This window comes from Balaenoptera physalus (assembly GCF_965194825.1).
Source record: "Balaenoptera physalus genome assembly, chromosome: 18".
NCBI classification, from domain to species: Eukaryota; Metazoa; Chordata; class Mammalia; order Artiodactyla; family Balaenopteridae; genus Balaenoptera; species Balaenoptera physalus.
Window position 1 is genome coordinate 80,750,836 of NC_138899.1, and position 18,491 is coordinate 80,769,326.

General features: G+C 41.6%; 1 protein-coding gene and 1 long non-coding RNA gene across 10 annotated transcripts in view; one reads left to right on the forward strand and one right to left on the reverse strand.

Annotated features, from left to right (window-relative positions):
- The window catches only part of EEF1AKMT1 (EEF1A lysine methyltransferase 1), a 27,494-nt gene continuing 9,003 nt past the window's right edge, over positions 1-18,491 (forward strand). For 2 of the 9 annotated variants that reach the window (XM_082435151.1, XM_082435156.1), the window contains exons 1-3: positions 1-113; positions 13,521-13,671; positions 15,512-15,594. In XM_082435151.1, the coding sequence (XP_082291277.1) occupies positions 13,528-13,671; positions 15,512-15,594 (227 nt within the window). In that variant the 5' untranslated portion in view covers positions 1-113; positions 13,521-13,527. Of the gene's footprint in view, positions 114-13,239; positions 13,407-13,520; positions 13,672-15,511; positions 15,595-18,491 lie in introns of those variants that run through there. The other 7 variants (XM_082435154.1, XM_082435153.1, XM_082435155.1 and 4 more) reach the window with 6 other exon arrangements.
- On the reverse strand, positions 2,943-15,504 carry LOC309647655. Its single transcript, XR_014256232.1, has 2 exons — positions 14,481-15,504; positions 2,943-7,890 (listed from the first exon to the last, which is right to left on the reverse strand). It is a non-coding gene; the product is annotated as an uncharacterized lncRNA (long non-coding RNA).

Below are 18,491 nucleotides of genomic sequence, written 5' to 3' on the forward strand. Positions count from 1 at the left end.
CCACCCACGCTTCCGGCCTGGCGGGACGGTGTGCGCGCGCGCGGACACAGTCGGCTGTCCGGGCCAGCGAGGTGAGGCGGCGGCACACGCGCGGAGGCGAGTGGGGCGCGTTGGTGAGTAACCCGAGCAGCCTCCGGGCTCCTGTGTTCGGGTTTCTGCTCCTTCGGGTTTCCCGGCGCAGCCTGGGGGCAGCGGCTGTAGTCAGCGGGGCCGGGGCGGGAGGGAGCTGAGGAGGGTTGCCCCGGCTGGCGGGGGCGCCGGGGCGGAGGGGCTGCCGCCTCCCGTCCTCTCAGGGCGGCCGCAGAGGCTGAGGCGTCTCGGCCGGGCAGAGGGGTGGAGCGGGCCTGGGGGCTCGTGCGCGTCGAGCCGCGCTTCAGGCAGGTGGATTTCACCCCCGTGTCTTAGTTGTAAAATAACAAGGTAGAGTTTTCGAAGGCGGGAGGGCAGGCGCCGTCCGGAGCGGGTGACCACGCGGACCGCCCGGGCTGTTCCGCCGGGTCACTCGGGAGGCCCCCGCGCCCTGCCCCCCCCTCCTGCGCGGTCCCGGGGTGGCCGTGGACAGGGAGGAGCGGCCGGCCGTAAACCTGACACGTGGAAGTAGGCTGGTGTGCGTTTGAAACGCGCTTGGCCTAAGGTTGCCTGTTGCGGGAGGGTCGCGTTGGCTCCGTGGAGCTGTTCACGGCAACGCAGGGTAGCCCGCTCCTCCCTGCTGACGCAGCTCCTTGACGTGCAGCCTTCGCGCGTGCTGGCCGCCTGCACGCCCCCTTCCGCATCCTTGCCTGTCCCTCAAGGCCCAGGTGCGAGCCACCTGCTGCTTCTCTCCGCCCTCCACCCGCGCGCGCTGCTCGTTCTGCCCTCACGGCACTAAGCGGTGCCCCTCGGATAGAGGGCTCGCCACGCTGCCACACTCAGCTGCCTCCTGTATGTCTTTCTGCCGAGAGCAGGGTCTCAGCCCTCGCGCTGGTGACTCTGGGGCCGGGGAGTTCTTTGCTGTGGAGGGTGGTTCTCTAAATCGTACGGTATTTACCAGCATCCCTGGCCGCTACCCATTAGATGCCAGCGCACCCTCTGCAGAGAACCACTGAGCTGCGGTAGCAGCCACCTGGGGCTTAGCATCAGTTTGATAGCAGTGTAGCACAGCACTTCCCAACTCTTCTTTTCTCCTTTTTATCTTTTTTGGCTGCGCCAGGCTGCTTTCAGCATCTTAGTTCCCCAACCAGATCTTGAACCGGCCCCCGGGCAGTGAAAGCACGGAGTCCTCATAACCAGCGGACTGCCAGGGAATGCCCTTCCCAACTCTTTTGCACTTGAAAATCTCACAGCAGTTTCACAGGCCCACTCAGAAAAATTTTTAAAGATGCTAAAGATATGATAAAGTAGTGACTTAAGTTTAAAAAAATTTACTGTATTACAACTAAAGTTCAGTTAATTTAGAATTTAGTAATGTTTATTATATAAACATTTAAATTTTTCCCACTTGTGATGCTCTCATGAACTCACTCGAATAATGTATGAAACAGTGTATGATTGCTAGCATTTGCAATTAATGTTCCTCCATTGAGCGTCTCTTACCGTAATGCAAAATATATTTTATTCCTATTGTTTGTTTTCTCCCTGCCTCACTAGAATGTAAGCGCCAAGAGGACAGGGGCTTGGATTCCCATCACCAAGAATAGTGCTAGTGCAAGGTAGTGCCTTGGTAAATGATTATCAGCTTTAAAAATAAACTTTTATTTTAGGGCCAAATTCATACTAAAATACAAATTGAAATTTAATTGCTTTTTACAGCCACAAAAGTAGGCAGTTTTCTTAAATTGCTCTTTGGAATTCTTTCATTTGAACGAAGTCAGCTTTTTTTTTTTTTTATGGTTTTCATGTGTTATTTCTAAATAATTAGCTAACAGATTTCAGGTTGCAAATTGAAAACCTTTCTCCATCCACAAATGCAGCTGTGGAAAGTGTTTAGTACTAATAAAAATTCAGATATTCCTGTCTGTACGAAGGATACACACGTATATGTGTATGAATGTATATGGACACACACACACACACACACACACATATATTTTTCTTTGTCCTTCAATTCTTCTAGACAGTATTGTGGGGCAGCTTGGATCAGGAATTGGTTGTACGCTTCAAATTTCTCAGGAGACATTGGATTTTAATATTTGCCTGATTCTGACTCTTGAAATACAGGACTAAAATGAAGCCTCTTAGTACTTTGCAGATAAGTTTGCTGTGTTCTCAGACTTTCTCAGCTCAGCATTGCACACACTAATAATTCTCCCTTCTTCTTTTCTTCTTCTGGGACTCCCGCAGTGCATATGTTGGGCCACTTGAAGGTGTACCCCATCTCTGCTGATATCTCCATTTTGTTCATACATTGTTTTCTTAATGTTCTCCACATCTTTTAGTTCTTTTAGCATCTTTAAGACAGTTGTTTTGCCATCTGATCTTTTTCAGGGATGGTTTCTGTTGGTTTACTTTTTTCCTTTGAATGGGCCATACATTCCTGTTTCTTTGTATGCCTTGTGATTTTTTTGTGGAAAACGCTGGAAATCAGATTCTCCCCCTTCCCCAGGATTTGCTTTTTTTGTCTTTCTGTTGTTGTTGCTATTACTGTAGGCTGTTTTTGTGCCAAGGATCAGCCTGAGGAAACTTAAGGTCTTTCTAAGCCTACACCTTTTCCTGGGCATGCACAGTGACCTTCTAAATTCCTCCATATATTCAGTTGCTATTTATAATGGTCTAGTCCTTAAATGTGTGGCCCCCAAAAGGGGGAAAAGAGAAAAATGGAAGCAGGGGAGGTGCTGGCACTTTAAATCCCCTCAAAGTTGCTTCTGCTGGAGGGGGAAGTGCTAACAACAATATGAGCCTTGCAGCGATGGCTGCCTGACTCTGTCTTTGCCTCCATGATTAGAAGTAGCTGTCAACGGTCAGAATAAGATCCCCATTATTTGAAGGGCAGGGTCCTTATTGCCCACCTTGCTCCCACAGGCTGCATACAGGCTGCTCCTGGAGCTGTTGAAATTGTGTGTTCTCAGACTTTATTATGTTTGTTTACTTGGTATCCATTAATTACAAGGCCAAAGTAACGACCCTGTAATTCCTTACATCTTCTCTGCACGTTAGCTCTCATGGGCACGTGAAAGTCAGAGCACAGATCTCCCAGACCACACATTACAGAATGTGTTTTCCCTTCCTGCCCACTGTCTTAACAATAAAGACACTGTCCCAGTTCTCTGTCTCTCTGCTTCCTTGTTCCTGCATATGACAGGTTTCATGTGGTCCTTCACGATGTGCTGTGCCTCTCATTTCCTGGGGAACTGTGAATAACAAACTCTTCTTTCAGTGGCATTGACCTCTCCATATCCTCACTTACCTATATAAATTAATCCCTGAGCACAAAACAGGTATTTGTGCACACCTTCCTGAGGCAGGAATGAAGAGTGAGGGATGGGTAGCCACTGCCGAGTTAAGTGCCCAAATTGAATGAAATTAACCAAATTTTAAGTCTTCCCCTGGGAGTTGCAAGCCTTTGAATAGACTCTAGGGATCCAAGATAGTTGCATCCGATAGATTTTGCCAGTACAGTTATCTAGGTATGGAGACAGTCTTCCCAGAACCTTCTAATAATCTTTATACACTCTCTCACCAGTCATTCCCATTGATACCACCTTGATGGTGTCAGCCTTCACAACAGTCTCACCTCTCTGACCACTTTATTTTGAGGCTGTCAAATGATCTGCTATATCTGCATTTTGTCTAAAAGTGGTAATAGTGATAACTGTATTTTATCAAATCTCAAGAAAACATGCTGACAATTATTAAACTTACACTCATTTTAAAGTCATTTGTTAAAGTAATTTTAAAAAATGTGTATCTTAAGTCTGTGAATGTGATACATGTGACAAGTCAGTCAAAGTCAGTCCTGCTCCAGGCAGACGGCATTCACCATGCTCCGTGCAGACAGCATTCATTCACCGTGCTCCGTGCAGACAGCATTCATTGTGCTCCGTGCAGACAGCATTCATTCACCGTGCTCCGTGCAGACAGCATTCATTCACCATGCTCCGTGCAGACAGCATTCATTCACCGTGCTCCATGCAGACAGCATTCATTCACCGTGCTCCGTGCAGACAGCATTCATCGTGCTCCATGCAGAGTTTCCTGTCACACTTCATAGTATTCCCTTTAATTACTGATTTCCTGTGCTCCAGTTTCACTCATTCCCTCTTCTGCCAATTCACTTTTTGTAGACAGTCATATGAAGGTACTAAACTGTCTTATTTAGTGGTTACAACAGATACCATATTATTAGTGGTATACTTACAACTTCAGAGAGTACTGAAGGTAATATTTGTGTTCCTGTTGTGTGCCAAGGACTATTAGGCACTTTATAGTAATTCATCTAACTCAGAATAACCCTATTAAGTAGACGTTAATATTTGTCCACTTTACAGATGAGAAAATTGAGGCATAGAGGGGTTAAATACTTGCTCCAAGCTATGCAGTTAGTAAGTGGCAAAGCCATGATTTAAGCCTAGGTAATTTGGCTCGAGGCCATGCTCTTAATCCTGTATCATGTTTTTCTGATAATAATAGCAGAAATGCTTTTTCACAATCAGTATAAAAAATGTTATCAAGTATCTGCTTCAAGTAAAAGTTGTTTATATGATCTAGTCCAATAAAGTATTAGAACATCTACATGTTGAGATGGGTGTGTGCACAAATTACAGATAGTTTACAATGAAAAATTTCAAACATTTAAAACTACAGCCTGTAGTAAGAAGTTTTGTATCATGATACATGACCCTGTACACACGTGTATTTTTTGCTAAAACATTTCACAAAGCAATACTTACTTCTACTATAAGCCACATACTTTGATACAATTTTTTCTATCTAAAAAAAATGCTGATGTTGTCCTACTATATTGACTTCATAACTTAAGGGGGATCATTGTATGGTGTGAAAAATATGGATAGAAGAATAGATGAGTTGTTCCATGAGATTTATTCTAAGTTCTTTCAAAAAGCTTAGCACCCTGGGGTGGCATCACACTGTTTGGAAGCCATTTCAGGCACTTTTTACTTACATAATCAAGTCCATGGGTCTCTACAGATATGTAATAAACATTTAAAAAATTATGTGTATCCTCACTCCCAGAGGTAACCACTATCTCTAATCTTCAGTTTTTCATTAACTTGCTTTTATCTTCATGTTTCTGAACTTCATTTAAATAGAATTATTTATACTATATGTATTCTTCTGTAACTTAGTGACTTACGTATTCTTGAGATTCATTCTTGTTAGCATATATATGGCTGTAGTTAATTATTTTTTACTGTTGTGAACTTCCACTTGGAGTAACAAGGGCTAAATTTCCCCTCCCATCTGATATAACTAAAAAACAACAACAAAAAAAACCAGATAAAATATGTGGGGAAAAAATGTCTTTGAAAATATTGGACACAGGACTACAAAGGGCAGTGGTCCCTGAAAGAAGGGAACAAACAAAATGAGCCTGATGATTGCCCCATCTTACTGCCTGAGAGAGTTTTCAGACTGCTGTGCAGGGAAGGGAAACCCAGACCGAATCCAGAGACCTCTCTGAATTGAGGAAATAGTTCATAGATCCTGGGGAAGCCAAATGGGGCCAGGGTGCAAGGCAGAGTACCGTACCAGAGAAAGAACCCTAGAGAACTGCAGAGGGACCTCCTTGAGAAACTACCTGAGGCTAGAGAAAACAAATACCTGAAAGGATTTGAAGGAACAGAACTCACTCAAGACTGGGAATAGTGACTGTTTCCACCAGCTGTACTGAAAAACCTCATAATTCATGGGGCGTTGGATAAAGTACTTAGAAATACTGATATTTTGCTACAGTGGTGAGCAGTAATTAGTGCTAGACTAACTGCTGTTCTCCTCTCTACTAAGTCTTAAAAGCAAGACCTGAAAGGATAAAATTGTTTCCAAGTAACTTTACTGTGTCCCAGTACAAATCTCAAGAATACTTATATTTATAAATACAAATTTGTTTATAAATATACTTACAGTAGTATAAAAATATCTACCATCCAACAAGTTACAGTTCATAATATCTAGCATTCAATAAAAAAAAAATTAACCAACCATGCAAAGGAGCAAGAAAATATAACCCATAATGAGAAAATCAATTGGTTGAAACTGACCCAGAACAGACACAGCTGTTGTAACTAGTAGACAAGGACAATGAACAGTTGTAACTGTGTTCTGCACATTCAGAAAGCTAGAGGAAAAACCGAACATGTTAAGTAGAAATATGAAAGAAAGATTGGGTTGGCCAAGTGCCTTTGGGTTTTAAGTAAAAGATATATTTTTCATTTTCACCAAGAACTTTATTGAACAATGTATTCACCGTTTTGTTCCATGACCTTCTGCCATTTTTCAGGCAACTTCATAATTCCATCTTCCCAAAACGTCTTATCTTTTTAAGCAAAGAACTGTTCCAGGTGGCTTTTACAGTCTTCCAGGGAACTGAAATTTTTTCCATTAAGAGAATTTTGTAAAGACCAAAACATGGAAATCCAAAGGAAGGTGCAATGTCTGGTGAATACGGAGGATGAATTAGAACTTCTCAGCTGGAATTTCCCTGGTAGTCCAGTGGTTAAGACTCTGTGCTCCCAATGCAGGGGGCCCGGGTTCGATCCCAGGTCAGGGAACTAGATCCCACATGCATGCTTCAACTAAGAGTCCACATGCTGCAACTAAGACCTGGTGCAGCCAAATAAATAAATATATATTTTTTAATTAATTTATTTTTGGCTGCATTGGGTCTTCGTTGCTGTGCGCAGGCTTTTTCTAGTTGCAGCGAGCAGGGGCTTGTCTTCATTGCAGTGCATGGGCTTCTCATTACAGTGGCTTCTCTTGTTGTAGAGCACAGGCTCTAGGCGCATGGGCTTCAATAGTTGTGGCACGCGGGCTCAGTAGTTGTGGCTCGTGGGCTCTAGAGCGAAAGCTCAGTAGTTGTGGCACACGGGTTTAGTTGCTCCGCGGCATGTGGGATCTTCCTGGACCGGGGCTTGAACCCATGTCCCCTGCATTGGCAGGCGGATTCTTAACCACTGCACCACCAGGGAAGTCCCATAAATAAATATTTTAAAAAATAATAATAAAAAAAGAACTTCCCAGCCAAGCTCTAACAGTTTTTGCCTGATCATCAAAGAAACATGCTGTCTTGCATTATCCTGATGGAAGATTATGCATTTTGTTGGCTAATTCCGGACACTTTTTGGTGAATGCTGCTTTCATTTGGTCTAATTGGGAGCAGTACTTGTTGGAATTAATCGTTTGGTTTTTCCGGAAGGAGCTCATGATAGAGGGCTCCCTTCCAATCCCACCATATACACAACATCACCTTCTTTGGATGAAGACTGGCCTTTGGTGTGGTTGGTGGTGGTTCGTTTTGCTTGACCCACGGTCTCTTCCAGTAGTACAGTATTCACTTTTCATCGCTCATCACAAATTTGTTTTAAAAATGGAACGTTTTTATTACATTTAAGTAGAGAATCGCATGTGGAAATACGGTCAAGAAGTTTTTTCCACTTATGTGGAACCCAAACATCAAAGCAGTTAACATAACCAAGCTGTTGCAGATGATTTTCAGCACTTGATGTGGATATTTTGAGTATGTCGGCTATCTCCTGCATGGTATAACGTTGGTTGTTCTCAGTTAATGTCTCTATTTGATTGCTGTCAACTTCAGCTGGTCTACCCAACCTTGAGCATCGTCCAGTGAGAAATCTCCAGCACAAAACTTTGAAAACCACTTTTGACACGTTCGACCCATCACAGCACCTTCTCCATACACTGCACAAATCTCTTTTTGCGTTTCAGTTGTGTTTTTACCTATAATAAAGCATAATATGCCAAAAATGTTGCTTTTTTTCTTCTGTCTTCAATATTAAAATGGCTACACAAAAATTCACCAATTTTGATGTTTTTTTCTATTGGAGTATAATTGCTTTACAATGTTGTTAGTTTCTGCTCTACAACGAAGTGAATCAGCTATATGTATACATAGATCCCCTCCCTCTTGGACCTCCCTCCCACCCTCCCCCATCCTGCCCACCTAGGTCATCATGGAGCACCAAGCTGAGCTCCCTGTGCTGTATCGCAGGTTCCCACTAGTTATTTTACACATGGTAGTGTATTTATGTCAAACCTAATCTCCCAATTCATCCCACTCTGCCCTTCCCCATCCCACCCCCACCCCCACCCATCCATTCTCTATGTCTGTGTCTCTGTTCCTGCCCTGGAAATAGGTTCACCTGTACCATTTTTCTAGATTCCACATATATCCGTTAACGTGCGATATTTGTTTTTCTCTTTCTGACTTACTTCACTCTGTATGACAGACTCTAAGTCCTTCCACCTCACTACAAACAGTTCAATTTCGTTTCTTTTTATGGCTGAGTAATATTCCATTGTATATATGTACTACATCTTCTTTATCCATTCATCTGTCGATGGACATTTAGGTTGTTTCCATGTCCTGGCTATTGTAAATAGTGCTGCAATGAACATTGGGGTGCATGTGTCTTTTTGAATTATGGTTTTCTCAGGGTATATGCCCAGTAGTGGGATTGCTGGGTCATATGGTAGTTCTGTTTTTAGTTTGTAAGGAACCTCCATACTGTTCTCCACAGTGGCTGTATCAATTTACATTCCCAGCAACAGTGCAAGAGGGTTCCCTTTTCTCCACGCCCTCTCCAGCATTTATTCTTTGTAGATCTTTTTTATGATGGCCATTCTGACCAGTGTGAGGTGATATCACATTGTAGTTGTGATTTGCATTTCTCTAGTGATGTTGAGCATCTTTTCATGTGCCTTTTGGCCGTCTGTATGTCATCTTTGGAGAAATGTCTATTTAGGTCTTCTGCCCATGTTTTTGATTGGGTTGTTTGTTTTTTTGATATTGAGCTGCATGAGCTGTTTGTATATTTTGGAGATTAATCCTTTGTCCATTGCTTCATTTGCAAATATTTTCTCCCATTTTGAGGGTTGTCTTTCCGTGTGCACTTGAGAAGAAAGTGTATTCTGCCGCTTTCTGGTGGAATGTCCTATAAAAATTAAATCTATCTGGTCTATTGTGTCATTTAAAGCTTGTGTTTCCTTATTTATTTTTTGTCTGGATGATCTGTGCATTGGTGTAAGTGGGGTGTTGAAGTCCCCCACTATTATTGTGTTACTGTTGATTTCCCCTTTTGTGGATGTTAGCATTTGCCTTATGTATTGAGGTGCTCCTATGCTGTGTGTATAAATACTTAGAATTGTTACATCTTCTTGGATTGAACCCTTGATCATAATGTAGCGTCCTCCCTTATCTCTTGTCACAGTCTTTATTAGAAAGTCTATTTTATCTGATAATGAGTATTGCTACTCCAGCTTTCTTTTGATTTCCATTTGCATGGAATATCTTTTTCTGTCCCCTCACTTTCAGTCTGTATGTGTCCCTAGGTCTGAAGTGGGTCTCTTGTAGACAGCATATATATGGGTCTTGTTTTTGTATCCATTCAGCCAGTCTGTGTCTTTTGGATGGAGCATTTAATCCATTTACATTCAAGGTAATTATCAATATGTATATTCCTATTACCATTTTCTTAATTGTTTTGGGTGTGTTTTTGTGGGTCTTTTTCTTCTCTTGTGTTTCCTGCCTAGAGAGTTCCTTTAGCATTTGTTGTAAAGATGGTTTGGTGGTGCTGAATTCTCTTATTAGCTTTTGCTTGTCTGTAAAACTTTTGATTTCTCCATTGAATCTGAATGAGATCCTTGCTGGGTAGAGTAATCTTGGTTATAGGTTTTTCCCTTTCATCCCTTTAAATATATCCTGCCACTCCCTTCTGGTCTGCAGAGTTTCTGCTGGAAAAATCAGCTGATAACCTTATAGGGGTTCCCTTGTATGTTGTTTGTTGCTTTTCCCTTGCTGCTTTTAGTAGTTTTTCTTTGAATTTCATTTTTGTTAGTTTGATTAATATGTGTCTTGGTGCGTTTCTCCTTGGGTTTATCCTGTATGGGACTCTGTGCTTCCTGGACTTGGGTGGCTATTTCCTTTCCCACGTTGAGGAAGTTTTCAACTATAATCTCTACAAATATTTTCTCAGATCCTTTCTCTTTTTCTTCTTCTTCTGGGACCCCTATCATTTGAATGTTAGTGTGTTTAATGTTGTCCCAGAGGTCTCTGAGACTGTCCTCAGTTCTTTTCATTCTTTTTTCTTTATTCTGTTCCTCAGCAGTTATTTCCACCATTCTATCTTCCAGCTCACTTATTCGTTCTTCTGCTTCAGTTATTCTGCTGTTGATTCCTTCTAGTGTATTTTTCATTTCAGTTGTGTTGTTCATCACTGTTTGTTCCTTAGTTCTTCTAGGTCTTTGTTAAACATTTCTTGTATTTTCTTAATCTGTGCCTCATTTTATTTCTGACGCTTTGGATCATCTTTATTATCATTACTCTGAATTCTTTTTTAGGTAGGTTGCCTATTTCATCTTCATTTATTTGGTCTTGTAGGTTTTTACCTTGCTCCTTCACCTGTAACATATTTTGTTGTCTTTTTTTTTTTTTTTGATGGGTGGGGCTGTGTTCCTGTCTTACTGGCTCTTTGGCCTGAGGTGTCCAGCAGTGGAGTTTGCAGGCAGTTGGGTAGAGCCGGGTCTTGGTGCCAAGATGAGGACCTCTGGGAGACCTCACTCTGCTTAATATTCCCTGGAGCCTGAGTTCTCTGTTAGTCCAGCGGTTTGGACTCGGTGCTCCCACCACAGGAGCTCAGGCCCGAACCCCAGCCTGGGAACCAAGATCTCACAAACAAACAAAAAAAGCTGAACAATAACAAAGAATAAATAAAATTAGAAAAATAAAAAATATATTAGAAAAAATAAAAATATAAATGAAACAACAACAACAAGGTAAAACAGGGACTTCCCTGGTGGTCCAGTGGGTAAGACTCTGTGCTCCCGGGTTTGATCTCTGGTCAGGGAACTAGATCCCACATGCGTGCTGCAACTAAGAGTCCACATTGCCACAACTAAAGATCCTGTATGCTGCAACGAAGACCCCGTGTGCTGCAACTAAGACCCAGCACAGCCCAAACAAATAAAACAAACAAATAAATACAAGGTAAAACCACCACAACAGCAAAAAAAAAGGCCTTGGCTGTGGGGGGCGGGGCTTAGACTCAGGACCCTCGCAGCCAGAAAAGGCCCTGAGTGGGCGGGGCAGGCGCAGGGCTTAGGCTCAGCATGGCTGGAGGGGGCCTCGGAGTGTGCAAGATCAGGCCTGGGACTTCAGCAGGCTCCCCAGGGCCCGAGTGGGAGGGGGAAATGGATCCCCCAGGGTCTCTCCCTGTCCCCGCTGATCCCCTCACTGTGGGTGGGCCCCTCCCCTCCCCCAGCTGCCCCTCAGGGGCACCGGTTCCGGCTCGCCTCCACTTCTCCTCCCCTCTCCCTCCCCCCCACGTCCCACCCAGTCACTTGGGAGTTCCTCCCGTCCCCTTAGGTGTCCGAGGTCCCCCACCAGCACCTGGTAGGTGCCCTAATTGTGAGGAGATGCAAACTCCGCATCAGTAAGTGTTTTTAAAGTGCATGCTGATATGACAGCTGTCACAAGACAATCTAACAAAACTGTTTCAAATGAAGGTAAAGACATGTAAGTGCTACTAGAGCCATCTTACAGAAAAACCCAAATGAACTTTTTGGCCAACCCAACAAAAGAGACCCAAGTCAAACTTCTAGCCATAAAAACTACAATATCTGAAATAAAAAATACACTGGATGTAATTAACATCAGATTAGACACTAAAGAATAAAAAATTACCAAACTTGAAGACCAGAAATGGAAACTAACACAAATGAAATACAATGAAAAAAGTTTTGTTTTTGGTTTTTTTAAAGTGAACAGAGCATCAGAGAGCTTTGGGACAATTTCAGGTTACCTAATATTCATGTATTTGGATCTCGGAAAGAGAAGGACAGCAGAAAAATATCTGAGAAATAGTGGCCAAAAACTTTTCAAATTTCAGGAAAACTGTAAACCCACAGATCCAAGAAGCTCAGTAAACTCAAAGCATAAGAAACATGAAGAAAACTACACTGAGACACATCATAACCAAATGCTCAAAACCAGTGATAGAAAAATCTTAAAAGCTACCAGGGAAGGAAGACACAAACAAAAAGTAAGAAAACTAAGGGTGACAGCAGATTTTATGTTGGAAATAATGCAGCTAATAGTGGAGGAATCTCTTTAGGGTACTGAAGAAAAACTCAACCTAGAATTCCATCACCCAAAAAAATAAAATCTTTCAAAAAGTAAGGCAATATGAAGACAGTTTTAGACATAAAAGCTGAAAGGATGCATCAGCAGTAGAACTGCACTACAAGAAATGTTAAAAGAAGCCATTCAAGCAGAAGGAAAATGACAACAGATGGAAATATTAATCTGTAAAACAAAATGAAGTGCACTGTAAGTGGTTATGAAGTAGGTAAATATATAAGGTTTTTAAATTTAACAGTGTGGTGCGGCATTTATAACAAATGTAAAAATAAGATGCTGATCAAACAGTAACACAAAGGATTGGAGGAGAGAAATGGAAGTTATATACAATTATAAAATTTTTATGTAATACAAGAAGTGATACGTTATTTGAATGTATGCTGTGATAAATATATACTGTAAACCTTAAAGCAACCACTTAAATAAAGCTATAGGTAGCAAGCCAACAAAGGAGAAAAGACTGATACAAAATGTTTGCATTGCTATATAGTATCCCACTGTAGGAATATATAGCAGTATATTGTATAATGTCCAGTGGGTGGACATTTCAGTAATTTTAATTTTTGCTAGTACACATTTCTACTTTGAACATATTTTACATGTCTATTTATGTGAATTACAGGAGTTTCAAATAGTTACATGATCTATATGTATATGTAGATACAGAATTACTGAGTTGAAGCAGGGGTAAGGTCAAATTGTTTTCCAAAATGTTTTCATCAATTTACATTTCAACAGCAGAATAGGCAATTTCCATTACTCCACATCCCCCAAAACATTTGGTATTATCAGTCTTCTAAATTTTAGTCAATCTGGTAGGTATATAGTGGTGTCTCATTATTATCATAATTTGCATTCTCTCATTCCTTTTATTTTTCATCTCTCTTCCTATACCCCTCCTTTATGACCCTTCACTTATCCTGTCAGTGACACCCAGGAGCCTTAGGTCACCTACAAACAGTGACATTCACACATAAAAAGATCTTATTAAGAGAATCTACTGTGAATTAGCTGCATGTGGCCATTGGGGTACCAGAAGAAAGCAAAACATCTTTATAGTATTTATGGTAAAGATTTCACTCTGCAAGGAATCATACAGGTGTGTTTCCTTTATACAACTCACTTTCAGTTTGGATCCCTGCTGTGAGATAAAAATTTTTTTAATTGTTGTTTGATGGAAAAGAAAAAACAAACACCACCCATTTCCCTGCAGGTGTGAAATGAGCAACTCTGAAGATGAGGACCTCCCCCAGCTCTCTGCCCATGCCCTTGCAGCTCTGCAGGAATTTTATGCTGAGCAGAAACAGTACACCGACCTCGGTGGCGATGACAAGTATAACATTGGAATAATAGAAGAGAACTGGGTAAGTTAATGCATTCCACATCCATCAGGAAGTGTTGGTGTGGAGCCTCTTCTGTACCTAGTCCAGTGTTTGTCTGTATCTGACCTAATACCCAAGTTCATCTCACTTGTCACTGCGAAGCTGATAACCTGTTCAGGAGCTAAGACAGAAAGCAGTCCACGAACATTTTAAGACAGTATAAATGCAGATTTTCCTAATTCTGACTCTCAGGCTGCCTGGTGATCAGAGGAGGGGACATTTCAGATAGAAGAACAGCATATCATTATATCGAACACAAACTGTGCTTCCTTCTTGTATGTAGATGCATTCTGTTGGTTGTTATGGAGCCCAGCAATCCTTGAGAAAAGGGAAAAATTGATCATTGCAGTAATGGGGTAACTGGACTTAAACAGGTAGTAAAAAATAGATGAAAACAGATGAGTTTTTAAGAAGATATTAATAGTTTCTGGGGCACAGTATGTATTTTAATTGTATTTTTATGGTCCAAATAAAAATAGGAATTAAAAAAAGTGAGTTCAGGAAAACTAACCTAACCTGGAATGTAGAAATTTACATTTTTGAAGGAGATAGTTGAGAAGTAGATGAGGCTTAAAATTTCTGTCTGTGACTACCCGTTGATAATAGAGCTGCCTCTCTTCATCACTTTGCAGCTGGAAGGAGGTGTGTGTGTGTGTGTGTGTGTTTAAGCAGTCTTTTACATTTTGTGTCAAGTTTAGATCTCTTAAGTTATATAAAATTTTCCTGTTTACCATCTGTTTGAAACTGGGACAAAAATGTTTCTTTATATTTATTCCAAATATTCCACTTACTCAGATGCCTCTTTCTCACTGCTTCCCTTCTTTATGTGCTTTTGTCTTTAGCTTGATGCTTTGAATAGTCAATGTTAGAAACTTGAAGTACACTATTATTCTTGAGGTGGTCTTCTTCTCTTTTCCTTCTGCTTATTTAAATACTATGTACTTTTTTCTGATTCTAAAAGTAATCTATGGTTGTTGTAGAAAATCTATAAAAACATGAACAAAAAAACAAGTCATAACTCCACTACCTGAATTAACTATTTGTATATTTTTGACACTTTCTTTTGGTTTGTTTTGTTTATAAAATTAAGGAGATCTCCCAGGAAGTTGGGGGGGGGGGAAGACAATGATACAAATTATAGAAAGAAAACATAAAACTAGAGGATAAATCCAGGAAGCTCAATATTCAACTAACTGGAGTTCCAGAAAAATAGAACTGAAAACAAAGAGGGGAGGAAACCTTCAAAGAATGATACTAGAAAATTTCCCAGAACCAAAGACCCTCACTAAGACACATGATTATTATGACTGAAAATTCTGGATATAGGTGACAAGATTGTAGAACCTTCCAGAGAAAAGCATGTCACCTATAGAGTCTCAGGTCTACAAAACACATTGCACTTCTCAGTAGCTTTATTAGAAACCAGAAAAAAGTGGAGCAATTCCTTCAAGATTTAGAGTGAAAATTTGTTCAGCCTAGAATTCTACACCCAGCTGAGTTATCAGTCAAATGTGAGGATAAAATTGTTTTAGACATGGTAAGTCTCACAACATTTACCTCCTACGCACCACTTCTCAGAAGCTGCAGGATGTTGGGAGAATTAGGGATAGGTTCAAAGAACCCAAGCAAATGAAACAATCATGTATTAACTCTAGGAAAAACAAGAGGTACCATACCAGAAAGAAGTGCAATCAGAGTATATTAGTTGGCCCAGCAGTGAACACTGATAATTGATATAGTATATATTGATATAGTAGATATAAATTAAAAGGATAAACTTTATGCCAGTTGTAAAATGATTTCACTCATTCCTCTGTCATAGCAGCTGAGCCAGTTTTGGTACACGCCGGAGACCGCCCTGCGCCTTGCAGAGGAAGCCGTGGCAGCTGCTGGGGAAGGTGGCAGGTGAGATCAGTTTCATTTCTCTTTTGCCTTTTAATCTAAAGTAATTTATTTATTTATTTATTTATTTTTGGCTGTGTTGGGTCTTCGTTTCTGTGGGAGGGCTTTCTCCAGTTGCGGCGAGCGGGGGCCACTCTTCATCGCGCTGCGCGGGCCTCTTACTGTTACGGCCTCTCCTGTTGCGGAGCACAGGCTCCAGACGTGCAGGCTCAGCAGTTGTGGCTCACGGGCCTAGTTGCTCCGCGGCATGTGGGATCCTCCCAGACCAGGGCTCGAACCCGTGTCCCCTGCATTGGCAGGCAGACTCTCAACCACTGCACCACCAAGGAAGCCCTAAAGTAATATTTTAAATGTCCTTCCTAGATGAGACGTGGTTGGTAAGAAGGCTGAACTGTAATCTGCAAAACCTGTAGTTCATGATTCACAGAACATGAGGCAGTAAGAACTGCTTCACTATTGAGTCTGGGGACACACACAGAAATCTATTCAGTGTAAGATATCTTATCTCTGTTCCTTATTTTAACATTTTCTACCATTACTTTTATACCCCTAGAGTTTGCTTTAAAAAAAAAAATCTTGACCTTTTTGAAGTTTTAAGAATAGATTCTTTTTTGTTAATTTGGTTTTTACTTCTGTCAAAACTTTGCACACATATAAAGTCAAATGGTCCTAAAAGACTTGTTCAAAAAATAATCCATTGTTAATTTTCCCCTTGTCCACCCCCTCCCCTTTTCAGCTCTCTTTCATTGATTCTCTTGGTATTTACAACCATTTCTAAATAACATGTTTATATGGGCACTTCTTGACTTGTCACTCGTAGACATGACTTGATGTCTCACCTTCAGAGAAGGAGGATTTGGCTCCCTTCTCAGTCCACAGCTGCCACGCACCTGTCTGCTTTCTGGCCACTCTCCCAATAGTTATATCCTTTCTTCTTCTTTTTCTTTTCTTTTTTTTTTAATGGCTGGACTCTTTAGTAATATTTTGTTGAGGATTTTTGCTTCTATGTTCATGAGTGATATTGGTTTGAAGTTTTCTTTTGTTTCATTCTCTTGGTTTGGGTTTCATATTGGTTAATGGTAGCTTCATAAAATGAGCTGGGAAGTGTTGCCTGTATTTCTATTGCCTGGAAGTGATTGTGTAGAATTGGTGTTAGTTATATGCTAATTCTGGTTAGAACAGGGTTTATGTTGTTAGGACAACATAGATGTTCTTTACAGCTGAGTCTTTTCCTTTTCTGTACAATGTTTCATCTTCCCTGAAGAAAATAATTCTCTTTATTTTTTCTTAGTATTTCTATGTCTATATTACTAATTAACTCTCAGATTCTCCCCAGTGGTGTAAATCTCTTATCAACAAATTCAGACATATTTTTCAGCTCCTTGAAAAAAATGACTTCCAGGGCTTTGCAACCTGTTCCACCTGGACTGGTTCATTTCTGGTTTTGCTGCAGCTCTGGTCTTGGTATTTCCTTCACCATCATGCTGAGGTGTCCTTTTACCTCTCTCTTGTTCCAGACTTCCTGTGTCCAGTACCCCAGTTCTTAGTTTACAGCTTTATCCTGGTTGGGTATATCCTTCAGTAGTTTCCATGGGAGGGAAATTTTTGAAACCATTCATGTCTGAAAATATTTTTATTCTACCCATTCTCTTCATGTGTTAGTTTTGTTGGGTGCTGAATTCCAGGTTCTGAGGGCACTGCTTCATTGATGCCACGTTTCGGTAGTGCTATTGGAAAATACAATGCCATTCTGATTTCTTGTGGGAAACCTGTTTTTTCCCATCCCTGCCCACTGCTAGCTTAGGATTTTCTCTTGATCCCCAGTATTCGATGTGTCTTGGTGTGGAGCTTCCATCTGTTGTACTGGGTGAAAGCCCTTCCATTCTCATAACTCAGGTCATTCAGTTTGGGAAAATAGTCCTAAATTCTTTGATTTCCTTCCCACTTTTTTTTCCCAATTCCTCTTTCTGGAATGCCTATTATTTGAATGTTGGACCTATCTACTTTTTTTTCTGTCATTTTTCCATCTTTTGACCTTACCTTCTGGGAAAATTCCTCAACTTTGTCTTTGAAACTTTCTACTGAGTTTACCATTTCTGCTGTCATGTACTTAGTCATCTATAACCGTAGTTCTTTTTTGGGTCTCTGAATATTTATTATTGTATCTTGTTCATCCTTCTGAGGATATTATAGGATTTTTTTAAAAAGAGTTTTCTCCCTACACAGTCTCTAACTGCACACATGCGTCTTCTGTTTATTTTGGCCTCTGGTATTAGATGCTTTCCTTGAATGTCTGCTGGCCCCCTGCTGTCCGTCCGTATTTAAGGGTGAGGCGCTCTAGGGCTGGAGGTTCTGATACCTGGGCGGGACCTCTCTACTTGGGTGTCTGCAGATGGCTGTTTCCCTGTCAACGCCCAGGGTCAGCACATCCAGGCCTTTCCCTGTGGGCTGGTCAGAGCCCCAGGAAGTCTTCCTGCCTGGAAGTCACGCATCTCGTTGACCTCATCCCAGAAGGCTTATGTCTGAAAGAGGGTTGGGGGTCCCAACACCCAGTGGGTTTAACGTGATCCTTGCCATTTCCACATGGTACCTCACCACTAGCATGCCTGGCACCCGCCCTTCAAGCCCCCCCAATCCAGAGAACATCCCTCCCGTTTCCTACCGCGGTTGTAGAGGCTTGGGATAGGGAAGAGAATCCTGGGGGTGCGTTTCCTCTTGAATAGACCTTTCAAAAACAGTTCTCCTGTTTGTTGCCCCACCTTCACCCCCCCTTCTTGAGTTACCTGGTGGTGCAGCTTCCTGAGCCGCGGGTACTGTGCTGTCACCCAGGTTCCTTCTCGGCTTTCCTGGCCAGTTTGGGACTTGGCTGTCCTGGGTCTGCTGAATCAGAAACCACCCAC